At 40.4% G+C, this 27,701-nt stretch overlaps 1 protein-coding gene and 1 long non-coding RNA gene across 20 annotated transcripts in view; one reads left to right on the top strand and one right to left on the bottom strand.

Moving 5' to 3' along the window:
• The window catches only part of LOC128410124 (uncharacterized), a 149,406-nt gene that overhangs the window by 57,790 nt on the left and 63,915 nt on the right, over positions 1-27,701 (bottom strand). The gene's annotated exons all lie outside the window — the stretch shown is intronic.
• Positions 1-27,701, top strand: part of PUM2 (pumilio RNA binding family member 2) — a 59,491-nt gene that overhangs the window by 21,253 nt on the left and 10,537 nt on the right. For 6 of the 19 annotated variants that reach the window (XM_053380890.1, XM_053380895.1, XM_053380877.1 and 3 more), the window contains 9 exons: positions 1,330-1,603; positions 2,072-2,165; positions 2,636-2,758; positions 5,234-5,376; positions 8,293-8,431; positions 12,425-12,502; positions 14,018-14,161; positions 16,214-16,495; positions 18,907-19,143. In XM_053380890.1, the coding sequence (XP_053236865.1) occupies positions 1,330-1,603; positions 2,072-2,165; positions 2,636-2,758; positions 5,234-5,376; positions 8,293-8,431; positions 12,425-12,502; positions 14,018-14,161; positions 16,214-16,495; positions 18,907-19,143 (1,514 nt within the window). The remainder of the gene's footprint in view (positions 1-1,329; positions 1,604-2,071; positions 2,166-2,635; positions 2,759-5,233; positions 5,377-8,292; positions 8,432-12,424; positions 12,503-14,017; positions 14,162-16,213; positions 16,496-18,906; positions 19,144-27,701) is intronic. The other 13 variants (XM_053380888.1, XM_053380889.1, XM_053380883.1 and 10 more) reach the window with 9 other exon arrangements.

Here is a 27,701-nt window from a genome sequence, read left to right on the forward strand (position 1 = left end):
TGTCTATCCAGATCTTTCTATTTAATGCTCCCCAGCCAGGATCACTCTTGCTGCTGGCCTGCCTCTCTTTCCCCCTCTTCACGCATTTGATGTGTTTAGATCTTCACTCGTATGTAATTGACAGGATTCTTTACCATGTCCCAAGAGCCTCAGTTGCCTTCTGATGTGTGTGCACTGGCTGAAGGAAATTTCTAGGCGGGTGAGGCAGCTTTACCAGCAGTGTCAAAAACTTTGCAATATATCTGGGGCAATGTAAGGATCTAAAAGAACCCTAGCTCCAAGGTGAGCACGTTCTTGATCTCCAGTGGGGAAATGAGTAAGAGGTTTAGGCACATCTGGAGCGACATAGAGGAGGTTTGAGTTCTGTTCCTTTAAGCTAGAGACCTATTGGAGCAGGGGCAGCTTTTGCCAGGGTCTACTTGGCCTCTGTATGTTGAAAAGGGCAAGAAGGGGTTATGCAGGAAGCTCTTTTGGGTGGGTGGCTGATGACAACTAGAATAAATAATAATAATAATAATAATAATAATAATAATAATAATAATAATACCCCGTCCATCTGGCTGGGTTTCCCCAGCCACTCTAGGCTGCTCCCTGCAGAACATTAAAAACACGATAAAACATCAAACATTAAAAACTTCCCTAAACAGGGCTGCCAGTGGTCTTCCAGGTGAACAGTTGAAGAGGCCTTGATTACAGTGTCTCTCTCTCTCTATATATATACTGCAGTCTGGTGGAGTGGCTGTTGCTGGATGACAGTTGAAGAGCAAGAAAAATAGGGTGGAGTTGACTTCTCAGCAGAGCTGATAGAATAGCTCTTCTTAATCTCCCCCTCTACGTTCTCTCTACCATCTGCACTTGTTGCTTTCCGTGTTAAATGGTGTGTCCCCCCATTAGACCACTCTGTTCTGTCCACAAGATTTGTCCATTCACTTCAGATACAGTAGTGATAAGAGCATCCTGCAACAAAATGTTGCAGAGTATCCTTTCTGACAGGAGTGCTAGAATATGGGCTCAATTCACTCTTTCTCTCCTATTCCCAGCTTTCTTTTCTGGTTGACTTTTAACATTCTCTGGCTCCTGAAGGCCATCAGTCCTCATTGGGCTGTTTCTGTAGTTAACCACCTGAGCTTGCTGTTATAGAGACTAATTATTTTCGTTTCCAAACATAATCGCAGCATTTCAAACTGTTCTGTTAACGCCATTCAGCCCAGCTGTATGCTGTTTCCCCTAGATCAGGCAACTACAGCTGATACTAATTAAAGAAGCATTTTCACAAATGCTGTTGTTTAAGCAATGAAGCTGACATCTATTTTGCATTCTTTTCCTAAGCAGTCGTACTCCTGGAAGTCGGCAAGCCTCCCCAACTGAAGTAACTGAGCGTCTGGGGCCGAACCCAAGCGCTGCTGAAGGATTGGCTTCCCTTCCTACTCCTGCAACCCACAAGCCACTGGTGGAAGAATTTTCAAACTCTGAATCTCAGAATTTGGATGCTATGGAACAAGTGGGTCTTGATTCTCTGCAGTTTGATTATCCTGGAAATCAGGTACAAATGGACTCTTCAGGAGCTACTGTGGGACTCTTTGATTACAATTCACAGCAGCAGGTTAGTGTTTTTATACAGCCACATTAAAAAGTGGAACTACAACATTTTGGCAATCACAGGCTGCCACTGAAAATTGCAGCTTCGTAGAGATTTATTCCCACGTTCTTACCTATGTCCTGGAGTCATGGTTAGTTCCCAACATCAGTTCTGCATCATTGGCTGGTAGGGAAGCTAAAAATGTGATAACCTTAGGACATGGCTATATTTGACTGCATGTTAACAGTAAAAGATCAGAAGCTTGCAACCCAGAGCTGCCTATTTTTCTTTTTTTTTACTGTAGTCCCATGCTTATTATAATGTGTAATTCTGCCGTGATATTGCTTAAAAATGAATTACACCTGAATTTAAACTTCATACATAGTACTATGGATCTTGGACAATCCTGTGAATGCATCTACACACAGTTGGTTTTTAAATTCTGATGTGGGGTTGTTGCTAAAATTAAAAGGTTTAAATTGTTGTTCTTAGCTTTTTCAGAGGACTAACCCTCTCACTGTCCAGCAGTTAACAGCAGCTCAGCAGCAACAATACGCATTGGCAGCGGCACAGCAACCACACATAGGTGAGACATTTTCCCAAGTTTATTTACTTAAATTTCAAGCTTAAAAAACTGGCAATGTATGATTGCTGCTTTTCTTTTAATTAAAAGCTTGCTAATTTGGGCAGACCTTTTTACAAACTTGGAATTTTCATTGCTTAAAAGTGAAGTTCTAAAGGTATAGTAATAATTTAAAAAGCTGCTGTTCTGGCAGTGTGATACATTTTAAAAAAGTATTTGGTTTTATAAATTTAGTTTTATAGAAATGGCAATAGTAACTTGGGACTATGGTATGAATTAGAGCATGAACCTGACAGTTAATGAGAGAAGTGAGAGATACTTTAGTCTTAATTACCTTTTGAAGCCTCTTCAAGAACAGGTGGCATAAATTTCTAAAGCTAATGCGTTTACAATTTGAATAATGTAATGGTGTGGGTGGGTGTTTGTGTGGTGTCTTGTTTTTGGTGAAATTGAACTTTTTGTTACTGTAACAGGTGTATTTTCGGCAGGCTTGGCTCCAGCTGCTTTTGTGCCAAACCCATACATTATCAGTGCTGCTCCACCGGGTGCTGACCCATACACGGCAGCAGGCTTAGCTGCAGCAGCTACATTAGCAGGTAAGAAACTACCATCGCTCAAGTTAATTACAACAATCTCTTTTTCTCTAGAAATTTGAAAACTTTAGTGTTTGGGCATAAACCATCAAAAACGCACAAGAAGGTTGAAATACAGTCATACCTCGGCTCCTGAATGCCTTTGGAGTCGTTCCAATTTTCAAACGTTCTTTTGGAAGCTGAACATCCGACTGGGCTTCCATGGCTTCCGATTGGCTGCAGGAGCTTTCTGCAGCCAGTCAGAAGCCGTGCTTTGGTTTTCAAACGTTTCGGAAGTCAAACAGACTTCCGGAACGGATTCTGTTTGACTTCCGAGGTACGACTGAGAACTAGTTTAGATATAACATCACAGTACTCTTTTCCCATTTGCTCCTGTTGCCCGAGACTTGGATTTCATGTTAAATGTGAGGAACAAAGATGTTGGATCAAGAATTATTCCTACTTTACCTGGAGGGGTTGTCAGACACTAGGGATTCAAACGTCTATTTACTGAAACATTTTTAAGGAAATTGCCTTTCTTATGGTCTGCAGCCTTTTAACTAATAACCAAGGGTGGTCATGCATCCCTCTTGAGTTCACCTTGTCACCAGTGGGTCTTGCAGATTGAAGAGAAGCATAGGGTATTAATTCCTATGTTCAGCTTGGTTTTTTTGCAGCTGAGTGAAGAGGAGCAGAGGAATTGGGAGTCTGAGAGAAGTGGGAGTAGATATACAGTGGTGCCTTGGTTCTCAAACGGCTTAGTTGTCAAACAAATTGGCTCCTGAATGCCGCAAACCCGGAAGTAAGTGTTCTGGTTTTTCAGAAGCCAAACGTCCGACATGGCTTCCAATTGAATGCAGGAAGCTCTTGCAGCCACGCCTTGGTTTTCGAACGGTTTTGGGAGTTGAACAGACTCCTGGAACGGATTCAGTTTGAGAACCAAGGTACCACTGTGTACTATACATTTGGCTCTGAATAGCTCTTTATTCTGGCTTGAATAGCTAGTAGCCCTTAGAGGATGAGGAGATGGCAAATTGTGATGGCAACAGTCTGTGATATTCTCATGGATGTGCAAATCTTTCCCTTCTTAGAGACTTTAATAGCTACCTTAAGGCATGGTTTTGCTGCCTGGGGGAATTGGCATGCTGCTCACCCTGGGTGCAAATAAGGCATTGTGGCAGATTGCAAGGCTGATTCTACTTCTTAGCACTTTGAGTCCATGCATGCATGATCCAAACAGTTTAGAAGATATATAAAATAGCTAATTTTCATAGTACCACAGCCATGAGAGAGCATGTGAGAACATTTTTAAAATGCTCTTGTTTAGGAGTGATCTTTTTAAAAATTGTGCTGATAATCATAAATGATATGAGAGGTTCTGTGGAATTTAGTAGAGCTCTGTTTGTACACTACCACTATCTTTGGACCACAGGTTGTTCCTGTTAACGGTCTTTGCATGTCTCCTATATACCACATGCAGTTTTCCCCCTTTGCTCACTCATGTTACATGAGTTCTGGAGCTTGTGTAACTCTGAGAGGAGAAGATCTCTGAATTGTTGGGGTTCTGTGTTGCACTTCCTATTCAGATATACAGTAGCACCTTGCCTTATGTTGGGTAACGTAAACTTTGGATTGCGAAAGCGGCAACCCCAGAAGTGTTTCGCCGCGCACACATCCTCAGAAGCGTTCTACCACGCTGCATGCATACGCAGAAGCTCTCCCTCTGGTCGCGGAAACCTGGATCTGATCAGAGCTCTGTAACAGGTCCCGTCCACAACCGGAGGTACCACTGTACTGAAGATGAGTGAAGTAGCATGTTCATTAGTTCTTACAGGGATGGCTCTTTAGGGCTCCTGCCCCTGTGCAGAAGAGGATTATTTCCAATATATTAAATGGTGTAGGTTGTTTTTTATATATAGGAGGAAAGGTGTTAGCTAAATGGTAGCTCTTCCACTATTGGTACAGTGGTACTTCAGATTACATACGCTTCAGGTTACAGACTCCGCTAACCCAGAAATAGTACCTCGGGTTAAGAACTTTGCTTCAGGATGAGAACAGAAATCGTGCTCCAGCGGCGCGGCAGCAGCAGGAGGCCCCATTAGCTAAAGTGGTGCTTCAGGTTAAGAACAGTTTCAGGTTAAGTACAGACCTCCGGAAGGAATTAAGTACTTAACCCGAGGTACCATTGTATACCCCTTCTTATTTGTCTCTTTGCTGTGCTTGCTTATTTCTCTGCGGGAAGGTAATTCTTTCCCCCCCTCTTCTGATCAGAGGGTGAGAATGGTCCTCTTGGAATATTTACAGGGAGGGAGGGGGAAAATCTGTCCTGAGGGAGGAGTTCTGCTTTCAGGTATGTGTGCAGAGATTCCCTTTTTGGCATAGGATACTGGGTTTGTTTATATGTGTGGTTTTCACACAACCGAGTTAGCACTGATCTCGAGGCTTTTGAGGAGAGACTGTAAATATTTGCGTGTAAAGCCATTTGTTTTGTTTTGTTAGGGCCAGCAGTGGTCCCTCCTCAGTATTATGGAGTTCCTTGGGGAGTGTATCCAGCCAACTTGTTTCAGCAGCAAGCAGCAGCTGCAGCAAACAACACAGCCAATCAACAGGCTGCGTCACAGGCACAGCAAGGCCAGCAACAGGTAAGCTGGGTGGACACACCTGAGGAGTTAATATATCTGTCTGCTCATGCAGTTTTATTGAATGCAATGCGTATTGCTGAATAAAAAATAATGGTATATCTAACAGTGCACAGTTTATGCGTTTGCCATGCTGGACAGCAGTCTATTCAGTCCATAAGCTTAATTTTGTCAGTGTATTTCATTATCAAATCAGCAGATATCAGTTCTCTCTGCTCATCCCTCAGAGATGGGGGAAAGCCTCTATTCAGGTTAAAATTTTAGTTTGCCTTCTGAACTACAAAGGTCAGTTTAAAGTTTATAACTAGAAAGACAGGCCTCTCCTTTTGCTTTTTAGTTGGCTTTGTTATTGGGGTAGGCAGGCTTCAGCTGAGTTAAGTGTTGCGAGTTTGCCTGCCAAAATAACAGCAACAAATCAGCAAAGCCCAAATTGAGAAGGGAACAGAGAGGCCAGTATGAAACAAGCTGTCAGGATGTCTCCTACTTAAACCTCCCACCTGCTTAAAACGTTAGTGCTGGCTCTGAAGGGAAAAGCCTCCTCCTGTTGACCCCCATCCCCACTTTGCCGCTACCCACATATGTCGGAAGGAAATGTAGTTGAGGAGCATTGCCCTCAGGACAGCTGAGTACCACCACCTCTTTTTCATGTCCTGTGTGGACCAGAAACTGTGTGTGCTCTGCCACTGCAACTCTCACTTCTCCACCTAGCAAGGACCACAAAGCAGTCTGTGTCAGCAATGCAGTGGCATAATGCAATGCAGACATCCTAGGTAATAATAATAATAATAATAATAATAATAATAATAATAATAATAATAGTTTATTATTTATACCCCGCCCATCTGGCTGAGTTTCCCCAGCCACTCTGAGCGGCTCCCAATCAAATGTTAAAAACAGTACAGCATAAAATATTAAAAACTTCCTTGACAGCCTTCAAATGTCTTTTAAAGATAGGATAGCTACTTATTTCCTTCACATCTGAAGGGAGGGTGTTCCACAGGGTGGGCGCCACTACCGAGAAGGCCCTCTGTCTGGTTCCCTGTAACCTTACTTCTCGCAATGAGGGAACCACCAGAAGGCCCTCGGCGCTGGATCTCAGTGTAGGTAACATCTTCAAGGAATCCTGAGGACAAAGCTTGGGTTCCCTAGAGGGAGGCACATCTGGAACCCAAGATGGCCAGCACTATTAATTTCCTGTGAAGAAATACACTCCTCAACCCACAAGCCACATAAGGGAAAGACCATTTCTTTTATCTCTTTAAAAACTACATTCCCAGAGTATGCAGTTGCTAGGTGCAATCGGGGTGGCTGGAACATGAAAACAGGCCTATCTTTGCAAGGTGGCATGGAGTCTAGCTTGTCTCCTAGTTTTGAGTAATATGCAATGTTGCCTGGTTCCTTGGGTAACAAGAAAGGTGTGATACAGAGTAGTTGCAAGAGCTACTGCGCTAAAAAGAATCCTTTAAGCCGGCCATGTATGCCTTGAAAAGGGGCACCATGTTTAGGAACTTTAGAGCACAATATAACAAGTATTTATTTTGGCAGGGCCATCCAGATTGTGGGAAAGCTGCCATATTGAACAACAGTGGATTTCTAGCTGAAAGCATACTTGGGGCAGAATTCGGCTAAGTTTTACTTAGCTAAGAGTTAACCCAGTAAAATTAATGGACCTAACTTAGTCATGTTTATTAAGTTCAGTGGTTACTTGAGTTGCATACCATCCCATATCTCATGAAGCACATATGAAGCTTCAGTGAGCAGAGATAAGAGTTGGATGACTTTCTGGACAATGAGTTGCAATATGTTCAGTAACAGTATAATAGTAAAATTATATCAACTTGCAACATAGTGAGACTAGTGCTATGCTTTGCTTACAAGCAAAATTGTCCTTATTTAAATTCATTAGGGATATTTGAAATGAAATAATAAAAAAACCCCTTAGTTATACACTCCAGTGAAATTTGCATTTGACTTGGATATTTAGAACAAAACACGGGCAATTGCAGGGTGTGTTCTTTCGATAGCAAAATCAGTACCAGAATGTGGAACCTCTGTTCTCAGAAGTCGAATGCTTTGGCTTTCTAACGCCGAAAGCCTGGAAGTAACTGCTTCAGATTTTGAATGAATTTCAGAAGCTGAACGTCCCACGTGGCTTCCATTTTGAGTTTCCCTATTTTATTGAGGCTTCTGCTTTGGTTTTCAAACGTTACAGAAGTCGGAACGGTCTTTTGCAATGGATTAAGTTCAAAAACTGAGGTTCCACTGTACCTTGCTCACTACAAGGTTCAAATTGAAGGTTAGGAGCACAGCCTGGTTCATACTGAGTATGCTTGATACTGGTAATACAGTAAGGAGCCATGGTTAAAGGCTGTAGTAAGAATTTTCATAAGCGGAGAGGCACTGATGAATGGAGTATGTCATTGCATTGTTGGCTTAACAATCCCTTAAATACATTTTGGGGCCGGCAAGTGCTGTCTGCAAAGGTTTGAATTCTAAATATATTGCTAAACTCCATAATTACAGTTTAACAGTAATTGCATTTTTAAATGTTCAGTATTTAAAATTTGCAGGCTGAAAGTGGGTAGAAAGACTGTTAAAACAATAACCTGCTCACCACGCTTAACCTACTAAATGTCTCCACTTTGGGTTCCTTGCTATTTTTAAACTACTTTTCAGTGTTATTGAAGTACAGAAGGCCTAGCACCTTAAACGTGTGTTTTCTTGTGTCATAATTCTTCCATTGAACTAGTCTATGCCTGCTTACTTTACCTTATTTATACATTGTTGTTGGGTGTGTGTGTTTTTTTTAAAAAAATCACAACCCCATAGTACGCACAACGTGTTCCAGCATTTTTATACTATATTACCTTTTTATACTTCACATTTTAAGCAATTAGTGTCACCATTGGTCTTTTGTAGGTTCTTCGTACTGGAGGAAGTCAACGTCCTCTAACTCCCAATCAGGGTCAGCAAGGGCAGCAGGCAGATTCACTTGCAGCAGCTGCGGCAGCAAATCCAACTTTGGCTTTTGGTCAGGGTCTTGCCACAGGCATGCCAGGTATCTAATGATGAGTTAAGGAAACTAAGAATGAGTTCAAGCTAAATATCCTAAAAATCCTGCTGGGTTCACAGTAGTAGACTGATGAGATGCAATTTCTTTGTAACGTGTTTTTTAAAGCTTCGGTAAAAAATTGAAATGTGACTTTCATTAACCATGTTTATGGCTGGCAGAAGAAATGTGTGTACAAGATGGGGGAGAATAACGTAGGCTGCTTCCAGCCCCCTTAACATGATGAAGTGGTCTGACTGTGCCCTCTCCATGGGAGAATTAAATCAACTGCCCAGTGTTAATCTCTTAATTATCACACCTTCAGATTATCAGGAGTAATAATGACTTGTATTTTAAGAAACATAAGTGGCATTCCAGTTGTGCAGTGGCACTTTCCCATCCCTCCTTCGTTCTTCAGCCCCTTGCAGCTGCCAAAAATTTACTGCTGAGAGTTATGAGAGAGTTATGGGATGGGATCTGCTGAGGTGAGGGAGCTGCAGCTCGGAAGGAAAGCCAGCTATTAGAGAAAATCTCCTTGTACAAACAGAAATGCTTTCCTTTTGTGCAATGAGCTGTTTGGATCCAAAGCACTGTAATTTTTGTGTGTATCTTACTATGTAATATTTACTGTTTGTGAGAACATGCAACACACAGCTTAGTCCTTTGTCAGCAGCTTTTCGGTGTTGATTCTGGAAAGTTTGAATTTCAGAAAAACAGATTTTAAACCACATTCCTAACATTGGTGCATAATATATTTCCACATTAGAATATGCACTTAGAAGAGCTTCACCTTTGGCGAATGGATGTCTTAAATTTGTCACATGCATTTTTACATTAAGAGCTTAGACTTGCATGCATGACATTTAAGGATAGCTACACTGATTTTTCTCTATTGTCTGCTTTTATGCAAGCTACAAAGTGTCATTGGTCATCAAGCAGTCCAGAATATCTAATACTTATAGATTGGTTAATAGCACAACAGTAATATTTCTAAGACAGCTCAGAAGGGCTAAGTATATACAGATGCTTCTAGAGCTTTGCTGCTGCTGCTTTGACTATGTATACAAAGCATCTTCTAAACATTTTGGCTCTCTGGTGAATGGGTCATCTGAATTGGTCCAGTTGAAGCTGTAACTTGGATATTTGTTTCACCTTACTTACCTTCTTATGGGTTTAGTGTCATGTGGAAATGGCACCTTGTGCTGGTGGTGAATGTGGTAGATGATCTTTCAAAGACCGAAGAAAAAAAGCGGCCACTACAAGTTGGATTGAAGTATCAGGCTTAACTATTTTTTTCTGGCATAAGTTTGCTGGGAAGTCCTTTGAACTTAAGCCACTGTGTAATTATAACACAGTTTTGGTATCATTTGCTCTGGAGTGTTTCTTTGACTCTATTCTATATAATTATTGAACATCTAAAGAACTGATTGGCATTCAAAGATGGGAACACTCTGGTTCTGTTGTGTTGCAACTTCATCTTTTGGCATACATGAAGGTAGTTTGGGAGTAGCCCCCATTGGACAATTCAAGTAAAGAGGCATAGGATTGCACTGCTTAGCACAGAGCTTTCCAAACTTTTCGTGTTGGTGACACACTCTTAGGACATGCATCGTTTCACAACACAGTAACTCAGTTTTGCATTTCGAGACAGTAATTCAATTTTACTAGCAAACCTGAGGTTAAACTAACCCTTTCTAGCCCCAGGAGGAGCGCAGGGAGCGTTTGTGTGACACACCTGCACAGTGCAGCTGACACACTAACATATCGTGACACACAGTTTGGAAAGCTCCGGCTTAGCACAGTTCTATGTCCTACTGTTCTCAATGGGACTTACTTCTGTGTATTTGGGTATAGGACTGCAGCCTTAATCACTAAACACCTGTAGCTGGAGAGGAGTAGAGGTGGTTTGTTTTTTGTTCCATTTGGTATCTACATATCTAACATCTAATTTGTGTAGGGTTCTGTTCAGTGGTTTTCCTGCACAAGTGGAACAGATTTCCTCTCAACATGGTGGGCAAGGACAAGAATCAATGTAACTGCTGAGGCCAGACTAATAAAATTGATAGGAGTGAGGTTGCTGATTTGTCTTAGGGAGGCAATCCTTAGGTTTTGTACTAGTGAAAAGCAGAAACCAATACAACAAATGACAATGCTGTAGGAAAGGATCACAGAAACTAGCTCAGTATTTACTGTATAAGCTTGTTGTACCTAACTCAGGATATGGGGCAGGAGTCAGCTTATGAGTCCCGCTACCAGAAGCCCACATAAGGACCTCTGCTAGCACAGTGGGGCTTTCCACTTTTGTGTCCCCCCAAAATTGGTTCGGGGGATCGGGAGAACCCCCTAAATAGCACATAGCGGTTGGGAAGGGGGATTATCTTGTCTGGTAAGCTGAAATATTTGTGCTGATGGAACAGTTGCCATTGCGCTTTGTTGAATTACTCCCTTGGTAAATGAAATGAACACTGACACAGTAATTAACTAATGAATTAATATTAGCAAAATATACCAAATTATTTAAGACAGATTAAAAGGCTGCCTTGGAAAGTTTCTGGAAGGGCAGTTTGTAAATACCTTAAAAGAATAAATGGTACAGAAATAGTAACAACTTCTCTGTTTCATATAAAGCAGCATTTCTCACACCTTTTTTCCAAGGAAATTTCCGCTTAAACATTACTGGAGGTCTTGATGGACCACAATAAACTTCTATTTCCTTCAGTACCAGCTTTGTCAAAATCAGTGCTGTGATATGAAAATCACGGAGCCCTGGCCAACTAGGGACCTTCAACTAACTGGTAGATGTTTAGAATAAATTAGGCTACACAAGTGCCATATTATGAAAATCACAGGCCCTAGGTCAGGGCCTCGTTAGCCTGTTTGGTAATTCTGGCTTGGGTTAAAATGGCCTCTTTTTGTCAGAAGAAGAATAGTCTTGACTGTTCTGTAACCTTTCTTGGATGAAACTTAAATACCACCAGCTGTCTGCAGACCAGAGTTTGAGAACCTCTGACACATAGAAAGGTAAAGGATCAAGGTCCTTTAGCTCAGAAGATTGGAGGTGATAGATCAGATCAATGAAAATAACATTTCTGTTTTGTGCAAGATCACTGCAGTGCCTGTTCTGCTGTCATGATTCATAAAGTTTTTTAACAAAATAACATTTTTAACCCATAGCACAAGTGTTCCTTTGAATTTGCTGTCATTAATGTAGCAATGATTGGTATTAAAGTCCTACTATAATGATGTACATGATTATTAGGTCACCTTTTTGTTAGGGACGGAAAGTCAGTCAATTGACTAAACAAATAATTCTGTGAAGTCAAGAATTCCCTTCTTGACTCTGTCAGTACTCTTCCCCCCCCCTTTTTTAATGGCAGCAATTAGAGGAATCAGGATTGCACCCCTGCACACCCCTTATCTAGGAGTAGCTACTGCCCTCTCGACCCACATGTCATAGCTTTCATCGGCTGTATGCTGTAATTGGCTGCTGCTTTGTTCAGAATTACAGTTTCCAAGAAACGTGGAGAAAACCCGTACATCCATCATCAGAGGGGGTAAAGAGCACAGGTGTTAAAGCATCCGTTGTAGTTGCTGTGTGGAGGGTAGACTGCTGTATGATCATACATGGTGTTCTATAAAACTCCTGGGGTCTTCTAGAGTGGCCGCCTTCAAACTTGGGTCCTTGGATGTTGCAAGACTACAACTCACAGCATCCCAGATCAGTGTCTAACTGGCTGGGAATGATGGGAGTTGGAGTCCGAAAACAGATGGGAGCCCACTGAAGAACACTGTCCTAGAGTTTAGTAGCTTCTCTATGACCTAAGTTAAATCTTTTAACTATAGTGGTACCTCGGTTTTTGAGTTTCTTGGAAGCTGAACATTTCAGTTTTTGAACGCCAAAACCCTGGAAGTAAATGCCTCCGTTTTCTAACGTGCCTCGTAAGTTGAACGGCTTCTGCTGAGTCCCCCCCCCCCCCCGGATTTTCTCCATTGAAATTGCAGGTTGCCCTTACTGCCTCAGTTTTCGAACATTTCGGAAGCCGAACGATCTTCCGGAATGGATTGTGTTCGAAAACCGAGGTACCACTGTATTTTCAGTAAATATTTCACTAGGCAAAATGACCTAAGTTTTTGTCAGGCTGCAGTACAGTAATTAAAATTTCACAAAGCAAAATGCAAATGCTATTTTGTACCATACAAAAGAACTTGCACAACACCTACATTGCTCTCAACCTTTATATTGGCACTCATACATTTAAAAATTTGAGCCTCCAGTATCATGCATATTTATAGTGATATATTGCACTATTGTGTGATGTGCTTGACCCCAAAAAGCAGGTACATTTCTCGAGGAGTGTTCTTTATGCAAAAAACCAAACAAAAAATAAACCAGTTCTTGGCTCTGTTTGTTCTAGAGAAGGGCCATCTATTTGATAAAGAGCAGTTTTTATCTGTGAAAGAGTTTTTGTTATATTACTTGTAACATTTATTCTCTAACGGCCTATTCTGCATTCTTTACAGAGGAGCAGTAAAGCAGAGTGCAGTGAAAGCCTGACCCATTTGCTAGCATGTGAAAATGGTAGTGAAGGTAGTAGAAAAGAACAGCACAGTCTAGTTTCGAATATGCATTTGTAATATGAAACTACAATTCTCCTGTTCCTCAGAAGGTTTCAGTATCCCTGTAACTATATATAGTTCTTTGTTGATTTCAAATGGTATAGAGTCACATGCCTATGAACATGCATGTGATCTCCAGTATCCCTTTCTCCCCATTTAATGTGCACTATTTGCTTGTATTTACCACAAAACGAAACACAGAGCCTCTTGGGCATGATCTGCCACTTGCATGCAGCCCTTACATGCATGGAAGGGGGACTTCAGAAGAAACCATTGACCTTTTTTCCCATCTCCTTGATTGGCCCTGGGTTTCCACACACGTTGTGACAAATACACAGCAGTGCATTGGCTTTTTACATCTCTGTAGAGGTGACAGATTTGCAGGATGGATCAGCCCCACTCCCCTAAGTTTTGGGGTTTTTTTATTCCCCCTTCCCAAAAAGTGTTTTTTAATAAAAAATAATAATTTTAAAATGAAACTGTTATGCTGAGGTGTCCTCCACTGTGGTTCTGTAGTGTTACTGTGGGGTGTGGGGGTGTGTCACCAGTTCTCTAAAAACAGATGCCTCTGCCTTGGCTGTATACAAGCAGCACTCTTTCAGGTCATGTTAGGTGGCTCATGCAGCATTTGTTACATCCGTTCCCACTGTCTCAGAAAAGCCATTATTTTGTATTTCTTTTCCTTACTTGGAAAGGTTGGGGCAGACAGTTAGGAGAGCAAATAGATGAAGGCAGATTGGGGAATGGCTCAGAGACAGTTCCTCTGTCTAGTCTTTAGACAAGCAGGTGTGTGGCAAACTGTACCTCCGAGCCAAACCTTTGCCACTAGATTTGGAATAGAATTGGTTCATCTTTTCTCGGAGATAAAAAGCTGTCAGTTTACTCATTGTTTAAAAAGCGATCCTTCATATAGATGCAAAATAAAACTCTTATCCCAAAATAAATAAATTTTACTAGTGTTTGTTTTGTATTGATTAGGCTATCAAGTCTTAGCCCCCACTGCCTATTACGATCAGACTGGTGCATTGGTAGTGGGTCCTGGGGCCAGAACTGGACTTGGAGGACCTGTCAGATTGGTGGCTTCAACACCTGTCATCATCAGTTCTGCAGCTGCACAAGCAGGTAGGTAGATCTTTTGCAGCACTTTCACAATTTGATGGGGAAACATTCTAACAGTAATCAGTTCTCTCCCCCTGCTTGCACTCTTTCAAATAGTGTTGCTTTATAGCTAGCATTATTTGCTCATAGCTCCCGCATATATCCAAGAAAGTTTGTGTTCAGGTTGTTTCTCTCAAGATTTGCATCTCCTGTCCCTTCCCAAGCATAAAAAGCTAAATTACTGAAGGACTATTTCCTGGATTGTTCCAGAAATTCCCTTTTACGCCCACCACCAAATGCCGCCCTCTTTAGATATTGGACATGTGAAGAAATGATTGTATGAACCAGGTTGTACACAGGTGAACAGAAAGTAGATTGAGATCTGCTGATAACGCTCTGGGAGATTTGCAGTAGACCTGCAAGGGTTTTTGAATCTCAGTTCTTAAAAAAATATCAACCACAAAATGACTTTCTCACCTTGCATTAAGCTGCTGAAATAAAGAAAGCCATTGTGTGAATGGTCTGGGAGCTTAGCCCGGTTCAATTCTGATACGGAAATGAAATGCTGAGGCTCAGAATGTGCTCAGAGGCACCTTGGTTTTTTCCTTTTTTGTACTTGGCTGTATTTAAAAACCCAAGTAGAAATCCCAAAATTAAATCTGCCGTACTTCAGTGCTGTAACTTGCATGCTTTGCATGCATAAGTTCCAAGGCTCATTCCCTGGCATCTCTAGGTAGGGATGCAAAGGTCTTCTGATTTGAAACCCTGAGGAACTGCTTTCTATCTGTGTGAATAGTAATGAGCTAGATGTAGCAATAGTTGGACTCTGTATAAGGCAACCTAGCATGTTTCTATTACCATCCCCCACCCTGGCCGCTATACATGTTGGTAGTAATTTCTGTGATGGCAGCATGTTGCAATTACAGAAGGGACCTCCTGCCATTGCTAAGTTGTAGATAGACAAAAAGATTCCTTCATTGCAGGGGGTTGGACTAGATGACCCTTGTGGTTCCTTCCACCTTGATAGGATTCTATGCTCAGTCTAAAACACACAGACATTCTACCATAACATAGGAAGCCATGCCCAGGAAGTAGTTTGAGGAGAGGAAGAGTAATCGCTGAATGTTAAAGGAGCGTTTTGCTTTGTTCTGCTCTCCTAATGTGGGGGTTGCTTCAAAGCCTTGCAGGTAAGCTTGGTGTAGCTATAGAGTGAATAATAAGAAAGAAACTAAAAGGAGTGGTTTCTAATGCCAGGCTTGATGATTTGATTCTTTTTGTTTTATTTTTGCATTCAGAAAATTTTGGTATCAACCCCCCCCCCCCAAAAAAAAAATCCGGCATAAGGTTAAGGGTGACTTTAGTTTTCAAGAGATTTATTTGGATGAGGCAGAAGGGTACCTGGATCCTAGTCCTGTGCTTGCTGTAAACCCATGAAGTAGAAGTGGGGGAAATTGAATAGCCATACTGGGAAAAGAGTATATGATAGTGCCTGGGTTTGAGATACTATTTTCCCTCAACAGTGAGCAGGGAAGTGAAGTGATACCCCATCAGATTAACCCAACAGCAAACATTGAAAGGGGGAAAGCAGTGAGAAAGATGACAGCACCTGAGGCAAAGAGATAAGACCCCTATGTTGCATGTGGAGTGGAAGACTTGGAAAGGAGGAAAGGTCTTTTTAATTCCTTGCTGCTTGTCTTTTGCAGAAAGCAATAACTACTCTTAATCCTTCTGCTTTCTGTGAAAGACCAGCATACAAGTGGGAGATCCCTCTCCTTCTCCAAGCTCTTTACAGTTTGTGGAGATAGCATCCAAGGCAGGACAGCTTTCCACAATGGGAAAGGCTGTTGAATTTGTAGACTCCTTTGGGTTTCCCCAACAATTATCTCTTGTATTTTCATAGAAAATTCATTTCATCTACTTAACATCTTATGCAACTGGGATCGTTTTTACGTTGGATATTTCTTTTGTTCGCTGATGATTTGCCTTTATGGGAGAGAGTAATGAAAATAATAGTCTCATTTTTCTAAAGTCGAAATGTTCTAGAATCTGATGACTGAAAACCATGTCTCTTTACAGCAGCAGCAGCTTCAGCTGGAGGAACAGCAAACAACCTCACAGCAGCCACAAACGGGCTTTTCCGGCCCCTTGGTGCCCAGCCGCAGCCGCCGCAGCAGCAAACAAACAGTAGCCTACAGTCCAATTCATTTTATGGCAACAGTACTTTGACCAATAACTCCCAGAGCAGTTCACTCTTTTCGCATGGTCCTGGCCAACCAGGAAGCACATCCCTTGGCTTTGGAAGCAGCAGCTCCTTAGGAGCTGCCATTGGCTCGGCACTTGGTGGATTTGGCGCATCTAGTAAGTTACATTTTTAAAGAAGGAAAACTGAACAGGTTGTATGAATTGCTGTGGATGAAAGAAAATCCTGTTTTTGCATATTTATTTCCCACATGCATCAAAAATGGTACATCTGGAGTTCAATAGAAGGCAGTTTAGCCTGCTAGGCCTTGTACACGAGAAACAGGGTTGAGCGTGTTGATGCCTTTGACAGACAGCTCACATTTGGAGCTCTTCAAACCAATTCTCTATTGTGGTTGATTTGTCTTGTGCTTTTCAAAGTTTATGTCCCTTAAATGCAACTATGGCTGAGCAGTGGGCAAGTGAAATTCCCGCCCTCCCATTCCTATTGGACCTGCTTTAGTTTATAAATATTTAGGAATAGCCATTATTTATTTTCATTGGACAATGATTTTTACTGTTTTATTCACAGCTTTGGTAACACAAGTACCTCAACACCTTTCTAGAATTTGTCAACCTGTTAAGATTGTGGAAATTGGTTTATTATTGAAGGAAGTGTTGAATGTATGGTGAAGCACACATAAGTAGTTTGTTGTTTGCATTGCATAGAAGGTATGTGTGAAGCACACACAATTCTGCGCACGTTACAAAATAGAAGTGCGCTTGCACACCCTGACAGTGGAAAATGTCCCATGTGAAACAATTTTTTTAATGTAATGGAGAATTTAATAAAACTCTTCAGTTTTGACCGTTATAAGCAGTTTCCCTTTTTAGTCTTGTAGGATGGTTTTTATATTAGCCAGTAAATTCCATTTTTTAAATGAGTAGATACAATATAGTGTAAAAAAAGGTGCCCTTTGTACAAATCTTAAAATGCTTTCAACAGAAAGCTATGAATGGCAAAATGGAGAATTATGTCCATGTCATTTTTACATAGAGTACCCTTAAGACTTCCAAAGTTTTGTTTTGTTTTTTGTTTTTCACTCCCTTAGCTGAGTATGATACAGATGTGCCCATTTATAAAAACAACCTTATTGTAGTCTTGTGCTCCTTGTACCCTGTCAGTAGTTAATTGAAGCCATTTGTCATTTCCAAGTTTAATCCTGTAATCTTGGCTTGATTATATAAACAAAAATCCATTCAAGTCCCCAATTATGTTTGAAAGTGCTATGTGTATACTATTTTTAAAAGAGCTCTTCATATTGATAAATCGTTTCCCCAGTTATTATGTTTGTTAATAATGCTATCCTAAATTAGAATTAAAATATTACCTGCAACTTATTTCTTCTTGTTACTTGACTAGTCCTTTGTAGTGTGCTAAAATCAGGTTCTACAAAGCAGAGTAAGGATATAGCAAAAATGTGTGTCACACATCTCCAGGTTGTGGGTGGGTAGTATATTAATCCTCTCAGGCAAATGTTATATGTTGCTTGAGTCCTAGATGATTGATAGACACCAGCCTGCTTCTGTATTTAATTTGACATAATGATGAGTGGCAGTTAATCTGGACATACACTGCATTTCTGAATTAAAAGCAGAATAAGTTTGACTGCTTCTTAACAAACAGGTGAAGCAGTTCAAGATATTTGCTCTCATTTGCTAAACAGGGAAGCAAAGTTATACCTAGTGTCTTCAATTATGTTTAGGTAATCTCAATATCTGCCCATTGCCTTTACTTTCACATAAAGTTACAAATTAATATTTTTTTAAATGGTATGACATTTATCCTATAAAATTCAAGTACATCCATACTTTTTAAGTACATATCCCAGTTCCTTGTTTAAACGTGACCACGTATATTTTGCTATTGCAGTTCAAATCCCTTTTATGATCTGCCTTCAAAATGTCATTGGACTTTTTCTTTTTTTAAAGAGTGCTTACTTAGAGAGTGTGATCAATTTGAATGGTTCTGAGAAGTGTGGAATCTCAGGAAAAAAAATTTAGTAGCAATTGTGAACTAGCATGGAACAAAATGTCTTTTAGGGATTCTCCTGCAGAACCAAATCCCGTGGCACTACTGAGCTGGGGGTTGTTGCGGGGGACAAGGGGAGCTCCTGTCAATATAGTAATTCAGCTTGGGGGGGGGCGGAAGGGGACACCATTTAACAGAAATTATTTCAAATTAATACTCCTCTTCATTGGTTCATTTTAACACAGTACGACATACCTGACTATTGGTCCCAAAGCCCGACTCCAGTGTATCAAAATAACCTCAGAAATGTTACTAAGTCTTGAGTGTGTCGAGACTTGGCGATTGCTTAAAAATCCTTTCTGATTTGAGGGATGATGCTTGTGCTCATTTTGTGATTTATATTAAATCATGTGTGGTTATCACAGTTAATTTGTCTTTGGAATAATTTTGATTGTTATAATGATTGTGATCACATCTGTTATGACCCAGCTGTAGGTTGGGGCTAGGTTTTCCTTGGTTGACGCTGTATGTAATAGGGTCTTTTTATTTCTTCCTTCAGTTGGCAGTTCTGCAAGTAGTAGTGCCACAAGGAGAGAGTCTCTATCTACTAGCTCTGACTTGTACAAAAGATCTAGTAGCAGCCTAGCACCCATAGGGCAGCCATTTTACAATAGTCTGGGATTTTCCTCCTCTCCAAGCCCAATAGGCATGCCTCTGCCAAGCCAAACTCCTGGACATTCACTTACGCCTCCGCCTTCACTTTCATCACATGGATCCTCATCCAGTTTGCATTTAGGTAAAAAAAACAAAAGCCCTTTTTTGTTTGTGTATGTATGTGTGTATATGTATTTTTCTATGTATATTAAATATTTTATGTTGGGTTAAATGTCAATTTGCCTCTTCAGTAAAGGAAACAAATGTTGCATAACGGGCCGGGTCCCAGTGTGTTCCTCAGCACAGTCAAATCTTTTAACGGATGCAGTTACCGAAAGTTAAATCAGCCCCCTGGAGCAACATGTTTTTCCATAACCACCCTTGCCGCATCAGAACGAAAGCCCGATTTCTAGAGAGAGAAAAACAAACCAAGATTGGGTTGTTTTGTTGTTGTTGTTGTACGACAGGAAAAGGTATATATATTCCTCTTGTTTCTGTGTTGAACATATGTCTGCTATTTATGGAGTCGGCTTTAGGCTAATGTTTGGTGCGTGGTAGTGACATGAATTATTATATCTTTGTTAAAGAAAAGCACATGCAAAGTTTGCAGTACTGAAAAATCCTGCTTTTTGAACCAACAGGTTAGAATGATTTTGCAGGAAGTCTTTTAGAAATTTGCCTTCAAAACAGCTGGAGGGGGAACAGCAGTGATATGTAGTCTATAATACATCCTCTCCATCACACCTACTGCATTAGTAATATTTTCATCAAATTTTGTTTATGCTGATAAATGTTTTATTTAGCATGGTATTAGGCTTATTTTTAAAAGATTGAATTACATACATTTGTGGGGGCTTTTTGTGCAATTTGCAATTCTGAACTTTCCTGTTAGTAATGCTGTGAGCTATGTAACTTCAGGTTAGTATAAGCTGTGCAACTGAAGGTTGTATGCTTTATGCTTGTGAACTGTAGAGGCACTGGGAATTTTGCTAGAGAAGGGTTTCTCTACCACACAGATCCGAAAACATGACTACCAGACATGTTTTAAAATGTCATATATATTATAAATCTACTTGTGCTATAATGGCACAGTACCTAAATAAATGGTCTTTGGTCTTTCCCATTGACTTGTAAAAACAGGCAGTTTGGGCATATTTATTGGCCCTGTGTGGCTGTATATAGAAAATAAAGTACTTTAAAAAGTGCTGCATTTAGAAGTAGTACTAAATAAACCTATGTTAAGATGTGTAGATGTGCAAAGTATCCTTATTAAAATGAGGCTTCAGTCTAAAATATTGGCATTTTATTTATAATAAATTATATTATAAAGCAGGTCCTGATTGTAAGCATACAGTAGGCAGCCATTGTGAGCACAGGAGGCTGGACTAATAGGCCCCAAATAAAAAGATAGATTTTATTATCCATTCTATGTTTTTTCTTTGTTTATTTTTTCCTAAAATAAGATAGCTAGAAGATGAAGGTAGCACTCAACCCATTCTCATGAAGTTAAGTTGGTTCTAACTGCATTGAAACAAAGATTACCAGATGTAAAACAGTATTCAAGGTTGTCTAGCCTAGTACTTGAATATTGTCTCTACTTGGAGACATTTTTACTTGGAATGTGTTTCAGGTTCTCTTGCACCTCTGCATTTGAGTAGGGTTTGCATCTTGCCTCTTGATCTGTCCTCAGGAAGAACTGAGGTTCTCTGTCACAACCCAAGGAAAAATACTAGCTTCCTGTAAGCACAGTGGTTGACAACAGACTTATGTGCATATACCCAGGCTTTTCTAAGCCCATTTCCTACCAAAATGCTTGGCACACCCAGAAAAGCTGTTACTAAATACAGTCATACCTCGGAAGTCGAACAGAATCTGTTCCGGAAGTCTGTTCAACTTCCAAATGTTTGGAAACCAAAGCACGGCTTCTGATTGGCTGCAGGAAGCTCCTGCAGCCAATCGGAAGCCCCGTTGGACGTTCGGCTTCCAAAAATAGTTCGCCAACTGGAACAGTTACTTCTGGGTTTGTAGCATCCGGAACCAAAATGTTCGAGAACTAAGCTGTTCGAAAATCAAGGTATGACTGTATTCCTAAGTGGAATTCAGTGTGATTTTTGAAATTTATTTTTTGGCAAAAGAAGCACTTGCCTCAATAGCACACCACTCTTTAGATTCCATCCAGAATCAGACATTATTTATTCTCTGTAGTCGAGATCAAAGGTGACCTGAGGCGCTTCTTGGTTTGACATTACTCCCCTCTAAATGACATATGATTAGGCCAGCTGTACTCTGGCAAAAACTTTAAAATTCTGCATTGGGATAATCCCAAGTTCTACAACAAAAGCTGTTCTATAGCTGTGCAAGTTATGAATTAAGTGGTTCTTAATTTGCATAGTTTGTGCTGCATTGTTTTATTCTGCTTCTGAATATTCATGGAAGACACAAAAGATTTATTTATTTATTTATTTATTTATTTATTTATTTATTTATTATTCTTTATTATTATTATTAAGCCCTGCCTGCTGGAAGCCTGGAACTTAGCAACTCCTCAGGCTTTTGATATTTTACCATACATTAGACACTTCATTTAATTCTGAAATGTCTAAAAATGAAAGGTGAGATTCATAACACTTTGAAATCTGCACCCAGTACACCTTCTGTGGCTTTTTCTGCTTGATCAGAAATATAGCAGGCACACACTGTGCTATGAACATGACCACTTGTTCAAACCTGTACCCAAAGGTCACAGTGTGGAGTACTGTCGTTTAGGATTAGATGTTCAATGCCATTCCTCCCTGTCCTGAAGGTCCGTATCCAGCCTCATCCAGGTAGGCAGCACTCTATGCTCACTGAGCCTACAAAGCCCTTGTTGGGCTGCTTCTTGGAGTTCCCCCTCCATAGGTAGGTAGGTAGGTAGGTAGGTAGGTAGGTAGGTAGATAGATAGATAGATAGATAGATAGATAGATAGATAGATAGATGGATGTAGTGGGGAGGGAAGAGATGGAGTCATCTGGACGCTCATGCCCAATCCCAGCTATATTAAATTATTATTTTCTCCCTTGTTGTCTATGGGCAGCTCTGTCTTCCAGCCTTTGAGGATATTGAGAAATAGCTTCTCATTGTGAACCAGTAAGTGATCTATCCAGCCAATAAGATAGTTCTTTCTACCCTTTTATAAATATACCTGCACCTTCATACCTCGCTGTAATAAAGTTTGACATCAGTGGCTAAAATCAGTAGTTTTGAAAGGTCCAATCCGCCATCTGGATTCCAAACAACAGCCAGTTATATCCAAACAAAGAAGGCAACCTGCTTCTTCTCAGGAAATAATAATAAAAAATAATAATAGGAACTATATACCACCTGAGATCAAAAGGTATACTATATACCTGAGATCAAAAGATCTCAGGTTGGTGTACAACAATAAGAACACATTTTATGGAGCATAAAAATAAAAACTATATAATAGACAAGATAATAAAATAATCATAGTGTCTCTCCCTCCCCGCCCCAAAGTTTTAACAAGCCATATATTATTTAATGGTGAAAGGCCTGGTTAAAGAGGAATGTTCTTGCCTGGCACCTAAAAACTTGTAATGATCATGCAAAATTTGGTTATTATCTCTTAAAAGGTGTTCAAATGTGTGGCAAACAAACAGCTTTCCAGAAAATACTAGAGACGTCTGTTTCACTGTTCTCCTGTTCAGTCAATTCCCTCCTCCCACCCACTTGTCAGTTCCATTGAGGAGTTATAGTGCTGTATTGAGGTTTTAAGGAGAGTTTTCCATTGGATTTTTTAATGCTTTTGTACACCTTGAGGTTAGTCTCAAGCTTGCCGAGACTTCTATCTTGTGCATTGATGGTACAGTGTGGGCTACATAAAGCAGACACAAAATGGAGGCAATCTAATATAGAGGCCCTCAATCCAAGCAGGCTGTAAAAGCTGCTGCATTTTTAATTACAATAATTTCAACTTCCAAATTACACTGTGTCTTTTTGTACAGTAACAAAAACCTCTTAATATGCCTTTACGACTGTCTAGCCATGTGCTTTGAAGGATGTTTTTGTGTGGACGCTTTTTACATTAAAAATTAAATTTTAAAACATCATCTAGGAAATTAATATGTTAGCTTTTCAGATGATGATGTGAGAATTTCCTAAAGCATAACTTTGTGCAGAATTTCAGTGACAATTTGAAGCATGCACATTTTGCTTCTAAATAGCTAGTTGAACAAATTTTACAGGTCTTTGATGCAGAAGAGTGCCCTGTACCCAGGAGTGTTCATACCTTTGCAGAACAGACACCTGCTCATATAACAGAACTTCCTCTTCCTCTTTTTTGCCTGGCACGCACCCCCTCAATTTGCTGTGGGAGGGGGAGATTGCAGGACATCCCATGGAGCAGATTTGGGGCTGCAAAGCAGAGGAGAGAAAGGGGATGCCCTGTTTTATGAACGGAAATAACCCATAGTGTTGAATTTCACACTTAGTATCCGGCTAGACAAAAATGCTTTGATTAAGGAACCTCTGCACACTGCCAGGAGGTGTAGAATTAATATGCCCTGTTATCATATTGGGCTAATAAGGTTTCAAACGGAGAATTCCTTGCAAGTGGATGAAAAAGTAGCTGGTAGTTCTACTAACGTGTCAAATTATCTGCAGATTGTTTTCTTTCTTTGTTATATACAGTATATGAGTCACTTTTCCCATAGTGGCTCAAAGTAACTTACAATAGAATCATAGAGTTGTAGAGTTGGAAGGGACCCAAGAATTCATCTAGTCCAACCCTTGCAATGCAGGAATCTCAGCGAAAGCATCCATGACAGATGGCCATCCAACCTCTGTGTAAAAACCTCCAAGGAAGAAGAGTCCACCACCTCTCGTGAGAGTCTGTTCCACTGCCGAACAGCTCTTACGGTCCGGTCAGAAAGTTTTTTCGAATGTTTAGTAGGAATCTCCTTTCTTCTAACTTGAAGCCATTGGTTCCGAGTCCTACCATCCAGAGGAGGAAAGCAGGAAAGAACAAGCTAGTTCCCTCTTTGATGTGACAGCCCTTAAGATATTTGAAGATAGCTATAATAAAAGCAATTGAAAACGTCCTATAAACATCTAAAAGCACAGTTATACAGATAAAAGATGCAGACTTAGAGATTGCATCCCACTAACAGAGGCCGTAATGGCACGCTTCAGATGAAAAGCCAAAAGCTCAGGTTAAGAGAAAAGTCAAACCTGCAGTTAAAGTAGATGAGGGTTTCTCACCCCAAAATTCTCAGTACCTAAAATGGTATACACCATCAAGATTTATGGAGAGTCTCTCTCTCAAGAATAAGTGCTAGCTTTTGGAGTTGTACAGAAATGGGTTAGTCAGAGAGAGAGAGAGAGAGAGAATAGGCTCCATTATTTCATCTTTGCAAAATTTATGCTGCATGAGAATCTGTATTTGTACTTATTGTTCCAGCTTTCAAACATTTCAAACATAAAAATTCAGATTTGAATTGCTTATGAATCAGGTCTCTCACCTCTCTAGTTCTTTGTTAGCTCTACAAAGAAGAATATCAGAATGTGTCTGGGTTGTACTCAGTGCTTTGTGAGCAGAACTCCACTCATGCAACAAGGCTTTCCCTTCCTCTCCCCTGCATTTCTCAAAAATCTGCTGTGGTGGGATTCCCCAACCCTGTGGATCTGATTTTGAAGGATGGCTTCAGGAAAGGGGACAGGAAGGAAAAGTTCTGTTCTACAAGCAAAAGTCTCTTAAGATGGTGGAACATTGGGTATCTCCTTTTTTCAATATCACAAAAAGGATTTCTTAGCCTGTTTATATTGTATTATTTTCTGTCTTAGAGAAAATTCAGAGGCCCAAACTAGTGAGCAGGGTCTCAGAATAGAAATCTCATTTTATCTTTTGTGCATTGCTCCTTTCTTGACCCCTTTTATGAATTGTTTTTCCCAGTGTGTTTGCTCTATTTCTTTACCTTACCTGCCCTCATCTTCACCATGATATAGAGATGCTGTTTTCACCTCTGCTGTGTTTATTATTTCTGCCATCGTTCTGTCCTTGCCTTCCTTCCACATACCTGAATATATACAGAAGTCTTGATCTAGCTAGTTTGATTTCTTACAGCGTTGGTGGTAAAAACATCAACAGATTATTTCATGTCACATTTTATAAAATGACTGGGGCAAGATTTTCTGTAGAAGATGGAGGAGACCAAAACAAGATTATTCCCCTTTTGTATTTGCCACTACCTGCTAAATAACTAAAAGAAAAAATTGTTTCCAGGGACTATTTTCCAAATAAGATTAGTAAGTCAACTTGTTCATAGCCTGAAGGATCACATGCTAAATGCAAATCTGATCACACATTTATATTTAGTAACTTTGGCTATCAAGTAAATTAAAATGGAAAAATGTTATGATTTAAATTCATGGGCTTTTGTTTAAAAAACAAACAAAAACAAATCGTGTGCAAGATATTCCTCATTTGTTATGCCTTGATTGTGTGCGCTAATAACACCACAAAGTGGGTGCAAACTAAATTCTTCTTATGAATAAGAATTTTTATGCAGATCAATAATACAGACATTGGAGTCTGAGCACTTAAATTACAGGAAATGGTACCTAATTCTTTTCACTTGATTATTAAACTAACTTTGCTGCCACCTGGTGGCTTTCACCTTGTTACTGCATTGAACCTAGTGCCTGTATTCCCAGATTTAAATCAACATTTAGTCTTCAGGTGTCCATATTAATAACACTGCAAAGTAAGTTTCCTCTTCATGCAGGCTGACTTCCAGGACAAGGACTGGTCATTTTTATTTCTCTGTACCTTCAGAAAAGAGGGCAGAAGGAAACGTCAGGTTCTGTTCTTAACACATCAGGCTGCTTCACTACTATTCTGTCCTTTCCTCTTCTGTGGATGTTTAAGAATTGCAAAACTGATGTGTCTGTGTTTTACCTGTGCATAACTTACCTGTCACTATGTCTCTGAAAACGGGGGCTGTTTGTAAAATCTATATAAAAGCAATGGTTAAAGAGATCTGGTCATTTGAGTAGCTCATATAAGTGAAGTCCAATGAGTGGGATCCAAGAAACTGTTGCTTACAGAAGAGACTTTCCCCCACTGCCTCTTTGCTACTGCAGCCTGTGTTTCTTCCTATGAACTGTGCCAGGGAATTTGCTGGCCCCTCTGCAGTAACATGGGACGTAGCAAAAAGGGGCAATCTGTTTCCACAATGGGCTCTCTGGACCCTACCCCCATCTTGTAACTAACATAGTAGTCAAGCTACTAAATCTTTGTGCTGGCCTTTCGCTGTGAGCAGTACTTGTTCAATATGTACATTCTAAGCTATTGTGTGTATCACTATCTATCTCACTGGCTTTCTTCAGATTTGCTAAAAACCGATATCATGCTATGGACTTTAAACCAGTTTTGGATGATGTATTGATATATATCGCCCAGCCCTAGCACCAACCATTGACCTCCACCTGGGCAAGCCAGAGGTGTTGTCCAGGGCACGTTCCGGACAGGCAAAAACTCCCAAGGAGGGTGTGAATCAGGGGCCATTGACGAAAAATGGTCTGGAGAAAGTTCTGAGTGTCAAGTAGAGGTCTGGGAGACCGCATCCAGGTTCCTCCCTCCTATTCCTGGGGGGAAATAATTTAGCATGAGCTATTTTCTTAAACTGATCAATTGGGGGGGGTGTCTTTTGCTAAATCACCGCCATTACTTGGGTCTAGTAAGCGTGCAGTAAGTTTGATGTATTGATAATGTAACTATAGGTTTGGGTTTTTTTTAAAAAAAGCAGTTGATTGAATCCAAAGGTTGCACAAGCAGAAGACAGCTCATGCAACCAATCTTTTTATTGTAGCCACAGCTCATGCTGTTCAGGAGGAATCCCAGCCCTCCAGAGAGACTTTGTGGAGATGCAGGCTAAGAGGAAATACCAGTTGCATGAGTGGTCTTCAACTCATATACAGACTGTGGCTCTATCCCAGTGTCAGCTTGAAAATGTTCTATCACCTTTCCTAAGTGATCAGCTAAATTAAGCTGTGCTGGTTAGACTTGTATGTTTAATATGATCCGTATTTTATTTAAATTAATTACTCACCCCCCCTGACCCCCCCCCCCATATTTGCACCAAAGATTCCAAACCAAAATAATTTATGTGTGGATGACAAGTTTTCCATACTTTACTTTCACATCCCACACAGTGAATGCTGGATTGGCCTCCCCTCTGTTACCTCACAGGGCTGGTTCCATGCTAGTAATATCAGCAAATGTTTGCTGTAGACTATCTGTAAGTCTCTAGACTAGTGCTTAAATAACATGAACCAAATTGGCATGGTGAGTGCTGGCTAATCAATGTGGCTTAAGATGTCTTCTTTGCAAAAGCTTCCAATTTTGATGTTGTCTTAGTAGCAGTTGATCTTGTGCTTTGTAGAGGCGGGAGCGATGTGGCTGTTTTGGGAGAAGCGATAACAAAGCAGTCAAGGCAGGGCTTTGAGTATCTCTTCGGAAAACCTCTGAAAATCAGACTTCTAGATTCTTTTTCTATACAAACATTGATGGCATATTAAGAAGCTGGCCTACTGAACTTTCACGTTAATTCCTTAAGAGAGGAAGTGTGAAGGTCTTCTACTATTTACATAGCAGGTTGCTTCGATTTATATCATAGAACAGACCCACTGAAATCACTGAAGTT

The sequence above is a fragment of the Podarcis raffonei genome, chromosome 3 (genome assembly GCF_027172205.1).
Source record: "Podarcis raffonei isolate rPodRaf1 chromosome 3, rPodRaf1.pri, whole genome shotgun sequence".
NCBI lineage: Eukaryota > Metazoa > Chordata > Lepidosauria > Squamata > Lacertidae > Podarcis > Podarcis raffonei.